At 40.5% G+C, this 22,004-nt stretch overlaps 6 protein-coding genes across 6 annotated transcripts; 3 read left to right on the top strand and 3 right to left on the bottom strand.

The window, feature by feature from the left end:
- Positions 1 to 58: 58 nt before the first annotated feature.
- Positions 59 to 1,483, bottom strand: CABS01_05018 (glycosyl hydrolase family 18; the record flags this gene model as incomplete). The annotated part of the gene is made up of 3 exons (XM_060538388.1): positions 59 to 981; positions 1,044 to 1,336; positions 1,392 to 1,483. 3 exons carry the CDS (start codon positions 1,481 to 1,483, stop codon positions 59 to 61), a joined length of 1,308 nt encoding a protein of 435 aa, XP_060405560.1.
- Positions 1,484 to 14,260: 12,777 nt separating this feature from the next.
- On the bottom strand, positions 14,261 to 15,168 carry CABS01_05017 (uncharacterized protein; the record flags this gene model as incomplete). Its single annotated transcript, XM_060538387.1, has 3 exons — positions 14,261 to 14,332; positions 14,535 to 14,627; positions 15,037 to 15,168. The coding sequence occupies 3 exons, from the start codon at positions 15,166 to 15,168 to the stop codon at positions 14,261 to 14,263; spliced, it is 297 nt and encodes a 98-aa protein (XP_060405559.1).
- An 879-nt stretch (positions 15,169 to 16,047) lies between these two features.
- CABS01_05016 (2OG-Fe(II)oxygenase) lies at positions 16,048 to 17,447 on the top strand (the record flags this gene model as incomplete). The annotated part of the gene is made up of 3 exons (XM_060538386.1): positions 16,048 to 16,718; positions 16,792 to 16,898; positions 16,954 to 17,447. 3 exons carry the CDS (start codon positions 16,048 to 16,050, stop codon positions 17,445 to 17,447), a joined length of 1,272 nt encoding a protein of 423 aa, XP_060405558.1.
- Positions 17,448 to 18,034: 587 nt separating this feature from the next.
- Positions 18,035 to 18,495, top strand: CABS01_05015 (uncharacterized protein; the record flags this gene model as incomplete). Its single annotated transcript, XM_060538385.1, has 2 exons — positions 18,035 to 18,238; positions 18,349 to 18,495. The coding sequence occupies 2 exons, from the start codon at positions 18,035 to 18,037 to the stop codon at positions 18,493 to 18,495; spliced, it is 351 nt and encodes a 116-aa protein (XP_060405557.1).
- Positions 18,496 to 18,716: 221 nt separating this feature from the next.
- Positions 18,717 to 20,369, bottom strand: CABS01_05014 (uncharacterized protein; the record flags this gene model as incomplete). Its single annotated transcript, XM_060538384.1, has 7 exons — positions 18,717 to 19,160; positions 19,221 to 19,273; positions 19,336 to 19,400; positions 19,469 to 19,586; positions 19,647 to 19,760; positions 19,890 to 20,145; positions 20,220 to 20,369. The coding sequence occupies 7 exons, from the start codon at positions 20,367 to 20,369 to the stop codon at positions 18,717 to 18,719; spliced, it is 1,200 nt and encodes a 399-aa protein (XP_060405556.1).
- A 401-nt stretch (positions 20,370 to 20,770) lies between these two features.
- Positions 20,771 to 21,582, top strand: CABS01_05013 (uncharacterized protein; the record flags this gene model as incomplete). The annotated part of the gene is made up of 3 exons (XM_060538383.1): positions 20,771 to 20,924; positions 21,155 to 21,174; positions 21,382 to 21,582. The coding sequence occupies 3 exons, from the start codon at positions 20,771 to 20,773 to the stop codon at positions 21,580 to 21,582; spliced, it is 375 nt and encodes a 124-aa protein (XP_060405555.1).
- Positions 21,583 to 22,004: the final 422 nt, after the last annotated feature.

The following is a 22,004-nucleotide window of genomic DNA, read 5'->3' as shown; positions in this document are numbered from 1 at the left end:
GTTGTAGCTTCAATTATATGACAGACTCGCTTAAATGTTCCAAGGAACACCAATTCTCCTAAAACCAAGCCTTGACACCAGCCTGAATGGCCTTGAGAAGGCTGAAGTCGTACGAGTCCTCACCCAAACTCCAAACAGCGACGCCACCCAGGCCACGAGCCTTGGCAATCTCATTGAACTTGCGGGTGACAAGAGCAGGAGTATCCCAGGTCCAGAAGAAAGGACCGGCGGGGTCCCAGTACCACTGGCCACCGCTGACCTCATCGGTCTTGCCGTTGGCCATGGCAGTCTTGAAGGAAGAGAGGGTGGAGGTGCCGTTGCAGATACCGTAGTCGGACTGGCAGCCATTACCGCAGTGAGCAGCGGTGGCACCGCAGAATCCGTACTGGGAGCAGCAGTTGCCAGTGGGGCACTTGTAGAAAGTTCCGGCACCGCAGGAAGCATCCGGAGAAGTAGTCAGGTTGGTGGGAGCAGCCTGGAAGTTGGCGGTCTCGAAGGTGACGGCGCCAGACATTCCCGTATCGGTGCCGTCGGCAGCCTCCATGAGCTCGGTGGGGCAGCCGAGACCCTGGGTGCAGTTGTAGCCCTTGGCGGTGGTGAACCACTTGGCGTAGAGAGCAAAGCCAAGGTTGATCTTGGCGGGCTCGACGCCAAGAGCGATGTAGGTGTCGATAGCCTCAAGAGAACCCTTGATGTCGGTGTGGTGCTTAGTGATATTGTCACGGCGGTTCATGAGATCGTAGGTCATGACGGTGAAGTGGTCGACGGCGGCGTTGATCTTGGGAGTCTGGTGCTTGGTGAACGCAATCATGTCGCGCTTCAGGCCCGGGGCGGTGACGGAAAGCTCCATCTTATGGTGCTTCAGCTGAGTCTTGATTGCGGACAGGAGCAGAGGGAAGGTGTTGATCTCCGAAGTCTTCTGGATATTTGGCTTCTGGATGTAGTCCGCACCATTGCCACCGGGATATTCCCAATCGACATCTAAGACCACGTTTAGTCGGCTATCATAACAGAAACACGGCGAAGGATCATGCTTCACTTACCGACACAGTCATATCCGAGCTTGACTGCCGTCTCTGCGACGTTGATGGCGTACTTGTGACGGCTCTCGTTGGTGGCGGCCCCAAGACCGAATCCGTCCGTGTCGCCCCAACCTCCGATGGCCATGCAGACCTTGGTTCCGTTGTTGAAAAGAGCGCGAACCTCATTCAGGGGCTTGAACGGCTTGTATTCGCCAGCCGGATCGGAAGCAAAAAGGGACGAGTTGGCGAATGCGGTGATTACGTGGGTAACACCGGAAGTTACGGACTTGTCCGGAATCCCTGCGGTGTGGTACCTAATTGGATCTGTTAGAAAATTGTCTTGGATTCCGGGTGATTGGAGCAACTTACTGGTCAAAGTACATGACATAACGAGGAGCTGCACCTGTTCCTTCGGTGCAGGTAGTGCCGTCAGAGGCAGCCTGAGCGGCCACGGCGGCCATAGAGGCCAAGCCAAGAGATCGGAACAGCATTATTACTATGGTCTGGTATTATTAAAAGAATGTGGTTCCTCAACGAGTGGTTGAGACGGTCAGGTTGGATTGACTTGGAGAGGCGTGAAAGCGCTTGCCAAAGAATCTTCAACACATGCGTGGGGAGAGGGAGACGCACCCTCAAATACCTCGACCCCTATCCGAGGGATACGCAACTGGTCTCGTGTTGACGAAAGTTACACACGGGTAGCGGGACCTGGTGCACATTACCGCTGCCCACAACCCGGCTGTTTGGAGGAGCAAACTTGGACGTTTGGTTTGCCTAGGTTGATTGCACTCGTAACGAGTGAAAAGGTAGATTAAACGGGCATTTGTTGGGTGGATCACGAGGGGTGATCATTCGCGGGCGGACGCGGTAGTGCGGCACTGCGCGGTGCCAAGTAAGGAGACAAGGCGGGATCGGTTGCGGTCACTGCGAGACATGGTTGACAGCGGTGGAGAGTTCAATATATCAAGAAAGTATAAACTGGCCGTTTGGTACAGTCGGAAATTGCGGTTGGACTCGGTCTGCGTTTAGATAGGCTGACTCGCTGGGATGAGCCCGTCCGAAATACCGTCGACTGAATCGCGCGCTCTAGAAAGTGCTATAGCCAAGATGATTTCTGTCACGAGTTATGGCACGCAGCAATGGGCATACGGAGTGTAGTAAAAGTGGCTTAACTATTAAAATAGAAATAGATAAAAGGAAAAGGTCTATATATATAATATCTAAGATAAATACGTAATTTAGTACGTAACGAGTACTTCGTGAGGTATAATTACTATTTCTATTACGTAATATACTCCCTAATTACTACTATTAGGGAGCTATTATACCTAAAATAGAATTTCTAAATACCCTTATAAAGGCCTAATTTAGTTAAATATAAATAAAGGAAAAATAAGTATAAAGGATATGCGTTTTTTAAACTGCGTTTATTATAAATATATCCTTTTATTTAAAGTAAATAGAATCTTAACTTAGAATAGTATATATTATACTACTTTTAGTATATAAATTACTAAGGGCGAGGCTACCTAGCCGCTTTATATATATTTAAATTCTCACAGTATTACTTAGCTATTAATTTTTTTTTTTTTTTAACCTCTTATAATTATTATAGGTACCCCCGTTTATTATGCGCATACGTTTATACTATCGAATTATTTACTAATTTTATTTTAAATATAAATATCTAATATATTTAAAAATAATAATAAGTTTTACGTAATTTTTATAATACTTTTTATATATATATTATATAGTTTATTAAGAGTTTAGATAAGTAATAATATTAACGAGCCCTTTTAAGTTATTTCCTCTCCCTACGACCTCTTACCCGCTTATTAGGGCCTAATTACTAAGCTCTCCCTCCTTAACTAAGGAGATATTAAGGCTACTAATTAAAATACTAAGGACTTTATTAAGTTCGAAGCTCTTTTTAATAGCCGTAATAAAGGTAATAATAAAGTAAGTAATAGTAATAAGAGCTTTAATAAGCTTTTACCTATCCCCCCCTTAGAGTTTAAAAATAAAAATAAGACTAGTTTAGATAATAAGCCCTCTAAGAAAAGTATATTATATACTTATTATTTTAAGAGTTTATATTTAATATTATTCTAAGGTTTAAAAAACGTAAGACTAGCTTTTTTTAAAAAAGTAATAAGAAGTAAAAAAAAACGCCGAGAGATAAAAGTACCCCCCGTAATAAGTATAGTTCTTTTTACTATTCTAGGCCTATTTAATATATACTTAATCCTTAAAAAGCTTAAGGGAGAGGCTTTTAAAAAATAAGAGATCTAATACTTACCCTATTTTAAAATAGCCCTTTAATATACTAACTCTAAGGATAATAATCGTTATTTTATAAGAAGTAATAGTTAGTATGCGCGCTATTTTAATAACTATTTAGCTAAGGGGTATATTAATATACTAGTCGTTTTATAACTAATAGCCTAGGCCCTTATTAAAGTTATTATAAATAGCGCTCCCTCTTTTATAAATATATTATCCTTTTTTATTATTAAGAAGCGTATTTTTAATTATAGTTTTAATAAAATATTATTAAGCTTTATAATATTATTCGCTAAATAAATAAAAACTAAAGGCTATATAAGAACTATATTAGCTTTTATATAGAGGACTTCTTTAACCCGCACCTCCGGTCTTTTTTTATACTTATCGTAGTTATTTATAACTAATTTCTTATTACGCCGCTCGTTTTTATACTTTAAGTTATTAATTTAATAATTATTCTAGTTCCTGCGCCCTTCGCTACCCCCGCTATTCTTAGTTTTATAAACTTCGAAATATATAAAATACGTTTTTTAGTACGCATACTAACCCTCTTTTTTAATAATACTATACTCTTAATAATTATATACTTCGTAAACTAGGAGTTTAAATAGTAAGCGTAAGCCCGGGTTTTATTTTTATATACGTATACCTTACGGGGTAAGGTTATTTTAGGAATTTAGGCCTTTAGGCTATAAGAGGTTTTTATTTTATTTATTTTAGGCCTCTAGGCCGTACTCTAAGTTTTGTTTATTATTTATTTTTAAGTATTAAGTTTTTTTAAGCATAGCCTAAATTAATTATTTTTAACTATTTTAGCTATTTATAATAGCTTTTTACGTATTATAGAGGTTAAGAAGTATGCGGAAATGTTTAAACTTAGTTTATAAAAGGTTTTTAGTAAGTTTATTTACTAGTATGTTTTTTATTAATATATAAATAACCTCGAAGCTACTTCTAGCGTACTCTTATCTTAGTTATATATTTTATATATTAATATAGTAAAGTTAAGTAGCTATTCTTTTTTTTTCCTTTATAACGAGTCGAATCGTTTATTAATTATTATAGTTAACTAATTATACTTCTCTTAGGTTAAGGGTAATATCCTTAAAAAGGCGCTTTAGAGTTATAGTCTTTTTTATAGTTTCTTTAAAATAAAGAAACTTAGTTTTAGTAATTAACGTTATAATTGTTACTTAGCGTACTAATTTTTATTAAATTAGGCTATTAAAAAGGAATATTATATATCTTTAAGATAATCGTTATATTATTTTATTATTTACGAAGCTAGTATCTCTAGCTAGAAATAATAATTATATACTCGGTATACTATTATAGTAAAGCGTAAGATATTTCGTTATATAAAAATATTAGATATAGTAATTAATTATTTTAATATAGGTTATGCTTAGGTTAATTAAGAACCGTAATAATTATAAGTAAGTAAAGGCAACGTTTAGTCTAATTATAATAGCTATATAAAGTATACTCCTAACCTTTTCTTAATAGCTTTTTATTTCCTTTTTTATTACTTACCCCTCGTTTAGTTTAAACTCTTTTTAAAAAAGAGGGGTAGTTAGATATAATAAATTTATAAAGTTAAAACGTTTAGTAACTCGCTTAATATATACGTTATAAATAAGGTAAACTTTATAAGTAGTACGGTTTTATAAAATCCGTATTCTAAAAAAGTAATTAATTAGTCTATTCTCTTTAAAATTAATATATTTTTTTATATTATTAACGATTCCCTAAGCTGCTTTTTAATCGTTTCGATAGTATAAAATAATAAAATCGTTAATATAGAATATTAGTATTACCTTCTTATCTACGGTTTAGTAAATATAGATCTTTTCGTAGCTATATATTATATTTATATTACGAAGTATAGAAATAAAAGTTTAGAACTAGAGAATTAGCAAGTCTTAGAGGTTATATAGAGCGCGTTAGAGCTTACTTACTTTATTAATAACCTTATATCCCTCTAGGAGTTTAATAATTATTAGCTTCTCGCTCTTAAGAGGCGCGTTAAGGAATGCGTTAATAGTATTATACTAGTCTATTTTAAGGTTAAATTAGGTAATTATTATTATTATAAGCCTAAAGGCTTTTATAGCGAGCGTCGAAGCGTACGTATTTTATAAGGGGTTAAGTAGTTATATATCCCCCCTTATATATATACGTACCTTTACTTTACTAACCTCGTTATTAACATTATATTTATAAGTATATACCTATTTTAATAAAAATAGGATCTTTTATTTAGGATTACGGTCGACCTCTTTTTATATATTAATATTCCTTAGCTTTTTTATTTTTATATTTATAATATCCCTAAGTAGCTTTTATAATTATAATAGGAGATATTTAATATTACTAAACTTTTTTAGTAAGCTTTAGAAGTTAACTTTAATAAGTTATAGTTTTTAAGCTTTTTTAGAGCGCTCTAAATAGGTCTTATAAACTACTCTTTTTACTACTTAATAAAGTATTATATATTTTATATTATTTTTTTTTATAGCTTTTTACTAATTAGGTATAAAAGTAGAGAAAAAGTAGTCCTAAAAACGGTTATAATAATTACCGTCTCTTATATTTAAATATAAGAGCGTTATAAAAATATTACTATCGAAGTATTATAGAAGTCTATAGGCCCGGTTTAAATATTTAGGACCTAACGGAGCTTTATTTAGTACTTAATAAGGTAGTTTTTATAAGCTCTATTTTTATATAATAATAAAGGTTTATTATAAGGGTTCTTTATTAATATTAACTTTAGCGTTAGGAATTACTTCCTTATAATTAGTACCTCGTTTATTACGTACTCTAGCGTTTTATTAAGAGTTATTAAAAATTAAAAGCTTAAGAACCTCTGCAGTATATATAAATATTTATAAAGAGGACTATGGACTATATAGAGCTATTTATAACCCGGTTATTATATTTCTTTCTTTACCCCTACTCCCGAGCTTATATAAGGGGGTTATTTTAGGGGTTAATAATAATAATAAAACTATATTAGCCTTTTTAGCTTTATTAACTATATCTTAAAATATATTTATTAGTTACTTAGCGTCCTAAATAGTTAAAAATCTAATAGTAATACTATTTTTAATTATAGAGTTATTTTAAGTACTAGTATTTTTAAAGTTTAGATCTATTTTTCTAAGTACTCGAACTAGCTTATTATTAATATTAAAGAGTTCTTATATTTTTTAGATTACTAAATTTGCTTATTTACTTACGATAGCTTATTCCTTATATATAAGATTATAAAAGACTTTTTTATTAAACCTAATATTTTTTATAATAAATACTTACTCGAGCGCGGGTACTTAGACCCTATATAAGTTATATATTTTTAATATATATCTAACTAGGTATCTTATATACCCATAAGGAAGTACTTTAAACTCTTTTTAATATATACCCCTCTTACGATCTTTATAAAAAAGGTATACTTAGTAGTTATATATATAGAGATTACCGAGATACGGAGTAATTAGTTTAAAATCCCGTACTTAGTAACCCGTTTACTATTAGTATTAATATCGCTTTTACTAGTTAATTTTTATTATAATAAGTAAATCTCCTTTATTAGCTTCTCGTAGGGTAATATTATAAATAAAAATTACTATTAGTACTATTTTATTTTATAAATTTATAAAGAGGTTTATAAAAAGGCATATTTTATAAGCTTTAGTAATTACGAGTTAACTTACTTTTTTAGTGTTATTTACGAGTTTTTTTATATATAGAAATAGAAGTTCTATTCCGATTCCTAGCTCGTTATATTACGTCTTATATACGCGTTTAATATTTATAGTTAAGAAGGTAGTTTTATTATTACTTCTAAAGAAGTAAATTAGAGTCCCTTTTTAATAACGAATCGCTACCTCGAGGCTTTATAATATAAAAAGTACTTCTTTTTTTATTTTAGTTTTTAAAGGGAACCCCCTAAGCTACTTATTATATTCGTTAGAAACTATAAGTATATATTATTATCTATTTAGAAATAGTTCGAAATAAAAAAGATCTTAATATATATAATATTATAGTTATAAAGCTCTTTTTAAGAGTAGTCCTTTTAAGACTATTATCTTAGCTTTAGATAATATATATACTTTATACTTAACTTATAATAGAGGTTTAATATATATACTTCGAGTTTTATATAGTAATTAATAAAGAGTATTAAGTCCGAAATAACTTATTTTAAAGTACTAGAGGAGCGCGCTATTAGACTTCTTATAGGTATATTAATATAAGTATTAAAATTTTCTATAGCTAATTAGTAGTATAATACTAACTAGGCTCTATAAAATATGCTTAAGGTTTATAAAAAAAGGATAGGATTAAAAGAGCTTATATTTAAGGAAGACTAGATTATTTTTTTAAATAAGCTACTTTTTAATAGTACTTTTATAAAGCGTTCCTTATTATAAAGTATAATTTAAACCGTAGTACTAGAGTACGCTTCTATTTAGTAAAGTTTCTAAGACTATATTAATATAAAATCCCTTAACGTAAGTAACGTTTTAGAGTTTTAAATTATAGGTTCCTTTTTTTTTAAATCCGTTTAAGACGCCCTTTATAATACGAGTACTACGTATAATAATAAGTAGTATAGTAGTTCTTAATTTAACGTAGTTATTATTACTTAATAGTATATAACTTTTAGGTTTAAATAAGCTTTTATTATTAACTAGATATATTATTTTATAGCTATTTATTACTGTATTTTAAGAAAGGGGGTAAGCGCTACTTATAGGGGTACTAAAAATTGTATTTATTTTTAAGTCCTAACTTTTTATAAGTATAGTAATTACGTAGCCCTCGTCCTAGTTTATTAATAAGCTCGTTATAAGTTAGTTAGAGGATCTTTTTAGAAACCTAGGTTTTTTAGGGGTACTATCGTTTTTTAGCTAACTAGCTTTTTTAAGCTTATTATAGAATGATTTTTATTTACTTAATTTAATAGCGGCGAGGACTTTTTTTATATAGCTCTTTAGTATTCGTATTAATAACCTATTAACGTTTTAGCTTATAAGTACTTATTTTAATTTTTAATATACTATAGGGCGTTATAAGTATACGTAATTATAAAAATATATAATATTACCCTTATTATTTATATTATTAACTAAGTTAGAGCGTTTAGTAAAAATAGAGTAAGCCCCTTTTTAACCTAAAGGTTATTTAGTATATACGTCCTAGGTTATTAAGCTAAATATATACGTAATTTCCTTAAGGGTCCTTATATACGTTCTAAAGGCTATTAATTTGCTAAAGGTTTTATATATACGTTAGCCCTATATAGGGTTAAGTCTAAACTTAACTATAACTAAGAAGTTAAGTATAATAATTTTTTTACTAATTTTTAAAATATCGTATGTTTTAGCTCGGAAGTAAGTAGATTATTACTCCTTATATTAGTATTAGGGGTTAATTCCGGTCCTCGCTTTATTAAGGATTTATTAATATTCTTCTCGAACCGCATTCTTTATTACTAGTTCGGGGGGCGTAAATTCTTATTTTAAGTATTTAATAATTTACTATATACTAAACTTAGCGCCGTTCTTAATAGCTTTTTAAAATACGTATTTATATAGTATAGCGTTAATTAATTTTATTAATTATTAGGCGAGGACTTTAATATATATATTAATAGTATTATATTTATAAGCTATAAGTTACTTATATTTAGTATTAAGCTCTTATTATTTTTAAATACTCTTAAGTATATAAATCCTTTTTATAAATATAGTATAAAGATAGATTTATTTACGTAAAATAAATAGTATAGTTAGTTTTATAAAAAGAAACTTAGCTTAGTCTTATAAGTTACTCGTACTCGAGGAAGTCGAAAGGTTCGTATTAAGAGTTATATTTAAAAGCTATTAATAGAGGATTTCTTAGTTTTTTTAATTATTTTTAAACGCCTTATAACGGGCTTAGTAAGCTCGTAGTTCTTTTTTATTATAGGTCATAACTAATTATCCGAATTTAAAAAGTAAAATAAATATTATAAAGGGGTTAAGGAATATATTAAAGTTTAGAGCGTTTAGGTTAACGTATTTTTAGACCCCGACGCTCTTATTTATAGTACGAAGTATATTAAACTATTTAATTTAACTATTATAACTAGTTAATTTAGCTTAAGCTAAAGTAGGTATAAGTAAGTCGGTTATTTTAAAAAGATCGTAAAAATCGTATTAATAAGTACGTTATCGTAATATAAGGTCTTAACTAAGAGCTAGGCTTATAATTATTATAAGTTATAATACGTAATAATAGGTATACGGAGTATAGTAAAAGTAGCTTAATTATTAAAATAGAAATAGATAAAAGGAAAAGGTCTATATATACGATATTTAAGATAGATACGTGATTTAGCACGTAACGGGCACTTCGTGAGGTGCGATTACTATCCCTGTTACGTGACAATTTCCCAGATAGAAAAAGCTTGACCTAAGCACAAGCCTTCCGGGGTTTCCGTCCGAACTCATAGACACCCTGCAAAGTGGTTCGTGCACTTACTTCTCGAACGAACCAGCGCGGCGTTGAAGAATCCAATATTATTTTTGGCAAGTTTGGCATCTTGCACTACTTCTCACCGTCTCTTCGGGCTTTCGATTTCGAAAAGTTTCAGTGTACGGGGTACATGTGTTCAGTAGCATGAAACTTTGGCTGGCATCGGAAGTATCTGAGAACAAAGTGAGCAACGTCTTTACTTTTGCTTCTATTTCTAGTAGCCGTGTGCCTTGCTTAGGTTAGTTTGTGGCTTAAAACCGCTTGAGGCTGGAGCTCAGTGCAGCTGCTCTGTCTTTCCTGCACCTTCCATGGGAACAACAAGCTTGTGGCACTTAAGGGATGACACCATGTCGCGTCTGATCGTGCAGCAGACAGAATTTCTTTTGGGTTTCTTCAATTCACACCTTTTGACCAAAAGATCATCGCGTTTCGTGATGTGTGATCGTATGAACTGAGCAGAGACATAAGGCAAAGTGGATACTAGTTCACAAGTGTTGGTTGCAGCACTGGTCCCTTGTCTTTGAAAGCGAGTTAAAAGTGGCGGCACAACTTAATTGCAAAGAAGCATTTGTGGCTATGACCTTTATATGCTCCATCTGGGTCTGCTTCATCTGGGTGTTGGGCTTGATCCCAACCTGGCAGAAGGGACAGTGAAATGTGATGTGGTTAACAAACACAGTCATGGTTCGTCGAATAGAGCCGGTGTATGAAGGAGTAAGAATGTTGGGAGAGAAGTTCGATGTCCAGATAAAAGCCTGGCGAGGAGGTGTAAGTGAGCAGAGCTACGGCCGTGAGTGCCCAACCACATGGAGAGAAGCCATAGATGGCCCCTACGGAGGTGGCTTGACGACAAGCTATCTCGAGACCTCCCTGACGAACTGTCCATGTCCCGGCTCAAAAGGAAACTAAAGACCTGTGTAATGCCAGATATCTCCAGAGAGCTGGTTGCCCTCGAGGATTGACAGTGGCATCTTCTCAACCAGGATCATGACTGTGCGATGAATGAATTGCCTGGACTTTTCGACGAGTGTGCACTCCATTAGTAGCAGTAGAACACTCATCAAACAGAACGCAAATTAAGCCCCATCGAGAAGCCCCTGACATGCAATGGTAAGTATGTGGCTTTTACATTCGCTCTTCGTAAACTCGTGTTCTTCTTTCGCTATATTTGGGTAAATACAAGCAATTTTCTGCTTACTTCACGCGCCTACTGCTGCGCCGTAACTCGTAACATAGAAGTTGCCCCCCTTATTTGAAGTTACAAACAATGACGATAGTAAGGAAACTTTGAACATGCCCTCGTTACAGATATCGGAAGTTGTCAGGTTGCAACATGACTAGGAGTAACACCAACCCAAGGACACTTGAATATTTCCTTTGCCCAGGTTCCCTACTATTCTGGAGGCTCAAGTAACAACTAAAAGTGCTAGTAGTATTCTGATCAATCGTGAAAAGCCTTTGCTATTGTTGCCACTCCTCCTATGGTCATCCCTTTCTTAGACCTTCTGGGTTAGAATTCGGAAAGAATAGTTGTAGCGAACTCAAACAAAAAAGTCCATACATATTGCTCATTACAATATCAGTCAAAACGTGGCCCAGACCACGGGAAGCAATCAATGGTTTCGTTTCTCAATAGAGTCTCTGCGTGAACTGCAATTTTTTACGGTGTTCTTATTGTCAAACTTTCATTGTTTGGTTACATACCGCACGACTTGTGTCTGGTCACTCATCATTTTGCCATTTAAGGATTACGTCAGGACGAAGGGCAAGGAGCTAGCCCAGGCTCGAAGATTGCTGTTGCACGCTTCCGGAGTTCCAGTTTATTCAGAATCGTGCGTTGAACTTGAACTTGAACTTTCTGACACAGAGGGCTACAGTAGATAATAATTATACTTCTCATTGGCGTAAGACGCTCTTACTTTTCTCATCTCTCTGAACATCGGAACGAAATCACCTCCCAGCTCATGGCCCCTGAATTCTTCAGTCTATTCTGACAATACTCAGTCTCACTCTCAAAACCATAGCATACAATCACGCCAGTCCTGGTGCATATAGCATGATTGCAACCCAGACTCAGAGTATGCTAACATCAACATGGCAGTTACTACAAGAAGCACAAATCGTGTCAAACAACCAAATCTCGGAATTTCTGTTCTCAGAGCTTTCGGTGGGTGATCAAAGCGTGCATATCGGGTTCATAGCCTCCACAACAAGCATGGCCACTCTGCAGCCTTCGTTCTCTTGGTAAATGCACATAAGATGCTCTTTCGAAAAATCATTTGCAACTGCGTGTGAGCTGTTACCGCCATACAAGTACTACTATGAAAACGTCAGCGTCAGAAGAAATCAGCCGGTGTCCATGAGAGTAGAAGCCAAGTTCTCTCTCATCAGCGCTAAAGTTTGACTTGTCAAATTCTCTACCGCTGTGAACTTATTGGTGATTCTGCCAAAAACGCGTCTGAGTCAATCTGCAGTTCAAATTCCCGGGTGCCGAATTCAGAAGCCTACGAAGCCAATAGAAACGAAATGTTGCCGAATTTCTAACAGAGCAGCGTCTCTTCTGTCATGTACCAACCCAAATTTTCACGTCGAATCGTGCCCTAATTTCTACAAACAGTAATTGCGGAATGTCCTGCTTTGCGAAGTATCCTCCAGAGTCATGAATTCAGGGACGTTAGGCAGTTTCTGAAGCTTCATGAATCATAGGCTGTTTCAAAGTGACCTACCTAAACCGCCAAGTGTCTTTTCCGCTCCAACTGGCCAAACTCTCCTTCCCCCCTTAACAGAATGTAACTAGAGGTTGGAAAAAGGGACACCGTGGAAGGAAAATTGTCCGTCGTAAAGGTTCATGTCAACAGAATCCTGCTCATACCTAGCACACTGGCGAGAATTAGGGTCTTCTCACGGGCATCGCCGACTTGTCATATCTAATACAACCCCCCATTTGACGTCGTACTGCATCAGTGAATCCCGATACCACCTCAGGTTACCTAAAATGAACTCTCAGGCCATAGTCATACCTCGACTTCCCAAAAGAGGCCAAGAATCAGCATAAGAGTACCTCTCGCGCTCCCGTAATATTCCGGCCTCTTCAGATCGCCAAGCGGGAAGAGCGGTTTGTATCCGCCGTGGATAATATCTAAATATGGTCCATCTCAGCTGGGGCACATTTGAGAAACCTTATTTCCCGCTACTACCTTCGATCCAGCGTGAATTCGATATCATAAGAAGACTGCTAGATCACAATATCACCCATGACTCCGATCTAAGCCCCAAGACTCACATGTCTCACACTGGATTCAGCAAACGGCAAAGCGACGAAACCATCAAAACGCGTCGAGGGGATTACGCTTCTAGGTTTACAAGCTCCCTAATAGCCTGATTATGGATGTATTGACTCTCCAGAGGATAATCCAAACCCCGGATAAGTCGTGTTTGAGAGCGTTTCTGCGACCGGCCGAATGCTACATGTAGGAATCAGGGGCGATGCGGAGGCAGTTCCGACGCTTCAACTTCACAGCCGGTATATCCTGGACATATGTAGTCAGATTCAAAATTCGTCTCAACCTCGACAACTGTTCCTTTCAGCCAAGGCCGCTGTCGAACCTCCAGAAGCTGCTTACATTTTTCAGACCTGCGAAATCATGTTCTTTTACGCTCATTCAAGCAATCTGGACTTCTCTCGGCTAGCATCTCAATCTCGTAAAAGATTTTCCAGTTTCAGTCAGTTCAGCCCGATATCAGATATGTGAAGAATGCATGGACGTCGGCGTATGAGTTGTTGAAGCCATAGAGCTATCTAGAAAGTTTGGTTTGAAGGATGCCCGGGAATGTGTCTTTGTCCTTTCGAGGAGGGGCGTGGACATCATTGAGGTGTTGCCTTTTACTTTGTACGACGAGCGAACTTGTGTTCAAGAACTTGTCGGGTATCAGTACTCTCTGGATCGGATCCAACGACGACTTTTGCAGTTCTGGCGCCCAAAATATCTTCATCGGGACTCCTGACCACCTGTCGCGTTGTAGTTTATGCATAAAGTATTGCCTCAGACTGCATTCGTCTACTACGTGGCTTCTGCTAGCCATCCGACTCAAGAGAAACGTCGAAATGTAGCAAGCAGAACATCCGGCAACCTGAGCCATTCTCATTTCATGGACATACTAGACTTTTATGCCAAATTGGTTGGGGACAAGACATTGCGGACTTGTCATTAGCTAATCTATTTTCGAGCAAACCTTGGGTAACGAGCACATCAAAATCCGCCAAAATCAGATTACTGGCGGAAAAGATCTGTCATCTTAAGTCTTGGTCCCAGGGAATCCAAGCTTTTGACGATCCTGAACGTCTCGTGTAGATTTGGACTGGCATTATCCCTGTTGACAGGAATTCATGGATGGGAACTCGGACTTTGAAGGAAGCCCTACACCGAGAGACTGTGTGCTTGTGCATACATACCTCCAATGAGAGGGTTGGTGAAGCTCTCACATATTATCTGGAGACGTTGCAATTTTACACGAGGGAGACTCATTCAGCAGTTATCGTAACTCTGGTCAACCTCCGAGCTTATCGGGTTGTTATGTTGCGCTGAGACTCGAATAATCCCATTTAAAAAAAAATTACAAGAATCAACATTGCCCTTCCATAATTGGGCCGCCTTTCTCCAAGCTGATCCCCGGAATCTTGTCCGTTCGTACACTAGAGTCACGGATCATACGGAGACGCATCGATGGGGACAACTTGGCGGCCTCGGCTGTGCCGCACAGTAGTTCCAGAAAAGGCAAGGTTTCCTTTGAAAGGAGTGAAGGTACGAGGTCCACGAATCATGGTTTGCGGCCAGCTCCCACTTTGGAACGTCGACGCAGGATGACTAAAGTCCGTGTCCGGGGTAATTGTCCGGAGATGACGGCCTCAGAAAGGGCCTGGCGTCTTGGGGACGGACCAGATGCGAAGGTCGAGGCTTGGACATCTCATAGCCCGGGAGAGAAGAGATCTCGTTATGACTCGCGCCTCTCACTCATCAAAGAACGTTTGAGTCGCTGCCGAGCCTCGACACTGTTAAACCGCTCGTCTGGTAACGCGCGCGAAACTCTCTTGATCCGTAAGCAGCCAATCCGGTACCAAAGCATCAGTTAAGGTTTCGTGTCACCTGGGGCGAGCCTCATTTAGCCGTGGGCAGAAAAGAAAGTCTAAACCTACGTGGATCCCATGGAAGGTAACCCTTGGCGGCTGAGCAAGAGCAGGCTCCTGGGTAACTTGTTGCAGAGCGGCGAGAGCGGTCAATTCAACAGTTATTGTTGCAGGAGTGCACAAATCAGTCTGTCCAATCATCCTGTACACGCTACCCTAGACTTACGGCTCAATGCAACCAAAGCTTTGATCACAATTTGTCTGTATCGCACAAGTTCACAAGATCTTGATTGGCTCATACATTTCTTGGTTAAGTTGTCAATTCATTCTGATGGACTTCAGACTTGGCAATCGTCTCTTTAATTACTTGAAAAGGGGCTTTACTTATTGCAACTGTTTTTGCTAATCTTCAGGACCGGTTTAAAAGGACAACGAAGCCCTAGTTACTGAAGCTAGCTGCCGGTGGGCTTCTTGGCATCTATCGAAGATACAGGCCATCGTGGAGATGCCCAATTGCAAAATTGCAAGGGACATTGCGAAATCTGATCTTCTTGACTCGACAACTCCTCCTGGTTACTCAGTGGGTCTTCTGGAGACCTCGACACGGGTTCCACCTCTATTCCGCCGAAGACATTGTGCCCCGACCCATGAAGATGCCAAGCATCGTTGATAGCTTCCTGGGCGTCTGCGGGATACACCAGCTAAAACGGAAAATCGATGCCGACCAGGCATGGCTTGATACCTCCTGAGGTCTAAAGCACCGCCCCTCTGTTGCTAAATGGGATAGATTTAAGTTCAAGTATATGTTATGAACGAGACCTCGTCAATACCGAAGGAAACTTAAACTTGTTTCTGTAGTCCTTGAGACAATGAAAACGTGCCTCCGGCATGTGAATTGCAACCCAATGCCGTTTGACAGAAGCTATGATGAGGCCCAGAGAGCGAAGTGCCAAGTATAAAGAGAGCAGATGTAAGCTGTAAAGATCGAGAACTTCAAGTCTTTCACCACTGCTCTTTCAGCATATTGTCTTTCACCAAATTTTCTTGGAAATAATTTGTATTCGGAGCTCCATCACAGATATGTCAGCCATCACGAAGTCTTTGAGCACACTCGCTCGCCGCGGCGCACGAAAGTCAGCCCTTGGCCACCCCCGTCGTGACTTGGCAACCGTCACAGACCACAACCTCGCGCAGATGGCTGCCACAATGCCTCCGGGGCACAGAGCCACGGTAGCTCAGCTTGAGACATTCACACTTCCTGAGCGTGTCACAGGTAGCCCTGGAGATCGCGCCATGGGAAAAGCTTTAGTTGATGCCTGGCGCCGAGATGGTATCCTCCAAGTCTCTATGAACGACAAGCAGCAGCATATCTTCAACGAAGCCACAGCCTCAAGCAAGGCATTCTTTGCTAAACCCCATGATGAAAAGGCTGCTTGTGTTGACTCTCAGAGCTACTCGGGTTACATCGCCTCCGGCGAGGAAATTACCGATGGCATCGCGGACTACTCCGAGATCTTCACTGTCACTAAAGACTTGGATCTTGCTGAACCCCGCGTTCGCGCAAAGTGGCCCTGCCACGGCCCGGCCCCGTGGCCCGACTACGAAATGAAACAGCCTATGACTACATACATGGACTACCTTGGAGAAAGTGGAGAGAAGTTGCTCCAGCTTGCTGAATTGGGCTTGAATGTCCCCGCTGGCTCCCTCACAAATTTGACTCAGGACGGATGGCATCACATGCGTATTCTCAGGTAAGTCACAGTCACAGTCGCAGTAGCAGTCAAGTCTTCTCAGACGCCTATCAACTAACACCTATCCTACTAGATTTCCTCCCACCCATAATACAAACGGCAAGGGCAAGGCTGGACGTGGTATTGGCTCTCACACGGACTATGGCCTGTTGGTTATTGCTGCTCAAGATGATGTTGGCGGTAAGTCGAGATCATGAGCGAGTCAGACTTAGCGGAAACTAACACATAGATGCAGGCCTCTTCATCCGTCCCCCCTATGACGGTGAGCACTACGCAAACTGGGAAAAGAGCTCAGCTGGAATGGCGGAGGAGGACGACCGCTGGCACTACGTACCCCCTGTTCCCAACGTCTTCACAGTCTTCCCCGGTGATATCATGCAGTACATCACCAACTCCTACCTGCCCTCTACTCCCCATAAGGTCGGCTTGAACACCCGCGATCGTTTCGCCTTCGCCTACTTTCATGAGCCCAGCTTTCAGGCCGTTGCCAAACCTCTGCCAGGCTACGATGTCGGCCAGTCTCCCGAGGAGGGGATCCACTACGGCAGTCACTTTACCAACATGTTCCTGAGGAATTACCCTGAGAGAATTACCACTAAGAGAATGCATGCGGAGAATCGTCTTACCCTCCTCGAGAAGGAGGAGCTCCGAGCCCATTCTTCTCAATCAAATAAGGCGGGCAGAGTTATTACAAATGTCGTACAGCAGACTCAACAGGCTTCTTTGTAAGTTAACGATACTCAATAAGCAAGCGACACAAAATTGTCTTGGATTCACTGGCCTGACGGCGTAAGAAGAAAGCGATGGGGGGAAATCAAATTGATCAGGACTCCTTCGAGCAGAATTTCATTAGATCATTAGACAAAACTTCTGGTAACAGACAACAAAAAGTTTGGCAACAATTCTACGGTTTGGATTAATCTCGAAATCATGTTCTAGCGTTATCCCTTTGTGTCAGTTGTCAATCGTAGTCGTGCTGAATACCCGCCTCTGGACTCAAAATAGCCCGGGCTTCAGCGCATTGCCACTTCAATTATGCAAGTACCGACGGTATCATGTTCTGCAGAGTGGGTTTCGATGATAAGCTCTCTGATGCCCTGTTCGAAATTCTGCTCCAACTAGACAAACACAAGCTTGGAAGGCAAATTTAGGTTGGAAGTCACATATGACAGTATCTCGTGGCATGCTTTTAAGGGACCAATCAGGCATCCTCATCCGAACCTCGCTCTCCACAACAACTCAAAAGCCCGCCCACACCACCATACTTAAACTTCTCGTCTCTCACCATCTTCAACACTACGATCGAGCAATCTGACATGGCGTCAACAGCAATTCGATTTGTGTCAGGTACCAAGAAATCCCCCTTAGGTACCCTATATTTACAGTGCCATGTAAAACCTGGCGCTTCCCGAGTTCGTGAGGGGGTCACCGCCGTCACAGAAGCGACCGTAGAGCTCTGCGTTTCAGCGCAGGCGAAGGAAGGCGAAGCAAATAAAGCTGTTGTGAAATTGCTCAGTGGGGTATGTATCCTAGTCTAGCTTATTTTCCGCTCTGTAGCATTTCCGAACTAAGCGGCAGGAGCCCATCATTTGCGGTTTTCCTTAGTTACTGGTTGCTAACTCAAGTACAGGTTTTGGGCATCCCTAAATCAGACCTCACAATCACCCAAGGGCTCAAGTCAAGAGAAAAAACTGTTGCAGTAGGCAACATTCAAGACGGAGAGTCGAGTATGGCTAAGATAAGGGAGCAGCTCGAGAAGGCCATGGAAGATGGTTGATGAGGGTACATAGAATGGCGTTAAAATAATTGTGACAGCGGGCCGTTTGTCCCACAGCGAGAGGCATCAAAGGCATCTGTAAAGTATGCTTCAGTGCGGCTAGAAGAATGAGTTATACAATTTCTGGTTCAATATTGCTCAATGAAAGACAGGGCAAGATTCGTTGTTCAGCCAGCTGCTGCGCCGTGTCCTCTTTCCATCTATACATGTTCCAGCGTAGCTTACGACCGATCGACGTTGTAAGTCTCTGTCACGAGTATGCCGCCAAGTCTGGGTTCTTGTTCGTCATACCTGTTACAGTCACGTCCCTCAGTCTGCCTGACTTGGCTTTTCCGGAACTCCTCCCCCAAAATCTCTTCATCCGAAGTGTTATCCATCGGTATGTCTCCCCTGCTGACTTGTGTGCGAGTGGAAGATCCTTTGATACCAAGCGCAGCATCCTTGAAGCTTAGATCATCAGTGTCCGACTTGTTGGTGGTGTCTGTCTTGCTCTGAGGCAGTGGGCGACCGCCTCCGCCGACCATTCCACCGCCAATCGTGCGGAGAGGGACCGAAGAGGATCGTTCTTCATTTTGTTTTTGGTACCCCGAGCTGGCATTCTCGGACGTGAATCGATGAAAAAGACGCTTGTAAAGCGGCCGGCAAACGGGGATGCCGACACAGATCTGCGACGGTCAGTTTCTGTAAGGTAATTGGAGTCTCGGGTCTTGCTTTGTAGGAATTACCATTGTAATAGCCATCTCAGCAGCTGACCAAACAATCAAACCCACACTGTCTCCTGTTGAGGATGGGTCAGTATTCGTTACAATTGTTGAGTTTAGGTGTTTGAGGTGGATGTACTCAGGTAGTTCTCCGTATAGAGGCCCTCTACTTCGACAGTACGCTTGATACCTGCTGCTGCAGCACTATTTGATCGAAAAGTTAGCCATATGAAGCCCTGAGCGGTGCAGAGAGAAGCGGCTGGTCAACGCACATAAGTCCGAAGCTCATACTCGCCGCGATAGTGATCTTGTCGCGTTTTGGCATCTGTAGCTTCCAAATAAACACCCAAGGAAATATAGCGAAGAACATATCAACAAAAATTGTAGACACTGAAAGTACAGTCAGCATGTGTTGACTCTTCATATTGTCTCGGCAGAGATGTAGCTCACCACATAGAATGTACGAAGTCGGCCTCGTATCAATGGGGCAGTATCCTCCCTCAATTCTGCGATCGTACACGTAGTCAAAGGGCACGCATGACAGCCAAAAACAAAGGACCTGTGCTATTGGTTGCAAATGTCAGCGGGACTGAAAAACTGGGCAGTGGGCAATTTTTGTTCGAGGAACATCCAAAGCTGAGACTACTGATAGAGACATGAGCAGTAAAGCCATTAGTCTTAATAGGTACTTACCAATAGAGGCGAGTCCCACAAGAACCATTGCTGTCCAGATAGCTATCTTGTGCCATCCGAGTGTAACTATTCGTAGCAGGAAAAAGCCCATGGACCACTTCGCAATGGCCATCCCCACAATGGCGAATCCTTGGCCAATACATTCAAACAGAGTGGCACGAACTACTTCCTCCATGTTCCCGATCTCGTCCGGTGTTTGTCCGAAACCATGGTTGGCTGCTAGATGCGTGAACATGTTGAAGATAAGAAGAAAAACCTGATGCGTCAAATGTCAGTCTTGGGCTGGACAAAGCCTAGGGCGAGCCATGCGCGAAGAGAAAGGGAACTTACAAATGCGGCGATGTAGATTTGGTCATCGAGACCATATGATGAAAGGCACACTACGCGCGTATAAATACGTAGAAGAAGAAACAGAAAAACGAGTCCCGTCATAGACCACATAACAGGCAGAGCCCACAAGGCCTCACCGTCCATCGCCATGGTTTAGATTGGCGACAAAGTCAGAAAAACTACCTAAGTCTCTAGAAACAGAGTGAACTCTGTCGGGGAAGACGTGTTGTGAATGGCCTCGATCTTGGTGATGAGATTGATAGCTTGCAGAGTATGTTACAGTACGGAGAGGCCACAACTTTCATCAGCTGGAAACCTTTGGCAATAAGTTCCGTCCATAGCTCGTGGAGATGCACCAGATAGATATCTACAAAGATCTGCCGGGAATTTGCGGACGGTTATCACATCACAATCCAACAGTTGGTCAATTCAACTCCACACAGTTGATTTGAGAGGTACAGCATGTCCAAACATTCTCTCACGGTATTATAGGGGCACTGGGATACACACAAGCTTTAACGGCTGGTACGTATCAATCAACACTGCCAGCCATGAGCTCCAACATAAGACCGGGGACGCTTCTTCGACTCTGCTGGTGTCCGGGACTTGTGACCCTGCCGCATGTTCCTACAACCGATCTCTGGCAAACACATAAGGGTGTTGATTTTCTGTCACCAGGGGCCTTGTTTGCCAAGGTAGAAGGAGGTCCTTGGTGCATTTCCGGCATCCCAAGGGCCCAGATGTCGTTTTTCTTCTGAGACGAAATTTTCATGGTGGATTTGGGGAATCTAATTGCACAGATCGATCTTGGGGGTTTCCGATACGGAAAACACAGCCTTGATCCATAGGTGTTTCTGCAAGACATCAAATAGTGTTAGTCTAGATCATCAACAAAAGACGGAGTTAGCGACGTCTAAACACCAGACGTCCTTCAGTCTATGTCGCCATTAGTAGCGTGAGACATTCAAGCAAAGCTACGCAGAGTCTCGTGTTGGTTGCTCCCTGTGGAATTATCCTAGTCTTAGACGAGCTCGGCGGAGGGACACGTAATGACTTCCTCGTCTGTAACCAAATTCACTAGGTTGGTTGGTATTTTGTTCCCTGGCTCTGCTCGTGAACCAACACGTTCTCCAGCAAACTGCGTTTGGGCTCCACAATCTAGATCCCTACTCAAAAAGCAACCGAGCTTCTCAAGCGAACCGGAGCACACCAATTTCAATCCCGGTGTAGAAAGATACCCACTGGAGAACCAGGTCCCCGGTTGGCAAAGTCCAAAAGATCCGCCAAGTTTGCTCAAAAGTCGCGGAATCAGCCTCCCGTTCACCCGTCGCCACGCCCGTTGGAACTCACACGTCAGTTGTAATGTTATGTTCCGAATCCTGGAGTCTAGATTGAGTATAGATCCTCGAGAAGGCCCTGGCCGTTGCCAAGATTTTGGCCATGGCCAATCATAGCCCTTCTATTGGTGTATCGTGCGTTCAATCGTTGCTATGCAGTTATGCATGAGTGTGATGGTCGAACGTAACACCGCGCTGCTACCCGTACAAGCGATCTGTCATTCAATGTACACCGGTCACCATCCTGACTGATTGAGGTCTAATGCAAGAAATATCAACTAGTAAGCCAGCAACACGAACGCTGAGATCATTGTTGCGACCGATTTTGGGGAAGAAAATTGATGGGACACTTGAGTGGCTGGGTTTGAGAACGTGCCCAGCCTCGGAGACCTGAGCTCATTTTATCACATGTAAGAAGCCCAACTCTCCTCACAGTTATGGAGCAAAA

This window comes from Colletotrichum abscissum, assembly GCF_030869225.1.
Source record: "Colletotrichum abscissum strain IMI 504890 chromosome Unknown Scaffold_10.1, whole genome shotgun sequence".
NCBI classification, from domain to species: Eukaryota; Fungi; Ascomycota; class Sordariomycetes; order Glomerellales; family Glomerellaceae; genus Colletotrichum; species Colletotrichum abscissum.
The sequence above is the reverse complement of the archived record's forward strand: the minus strand, read 5'-3'. Positions and strand labels throughout refer to the sequence as shown.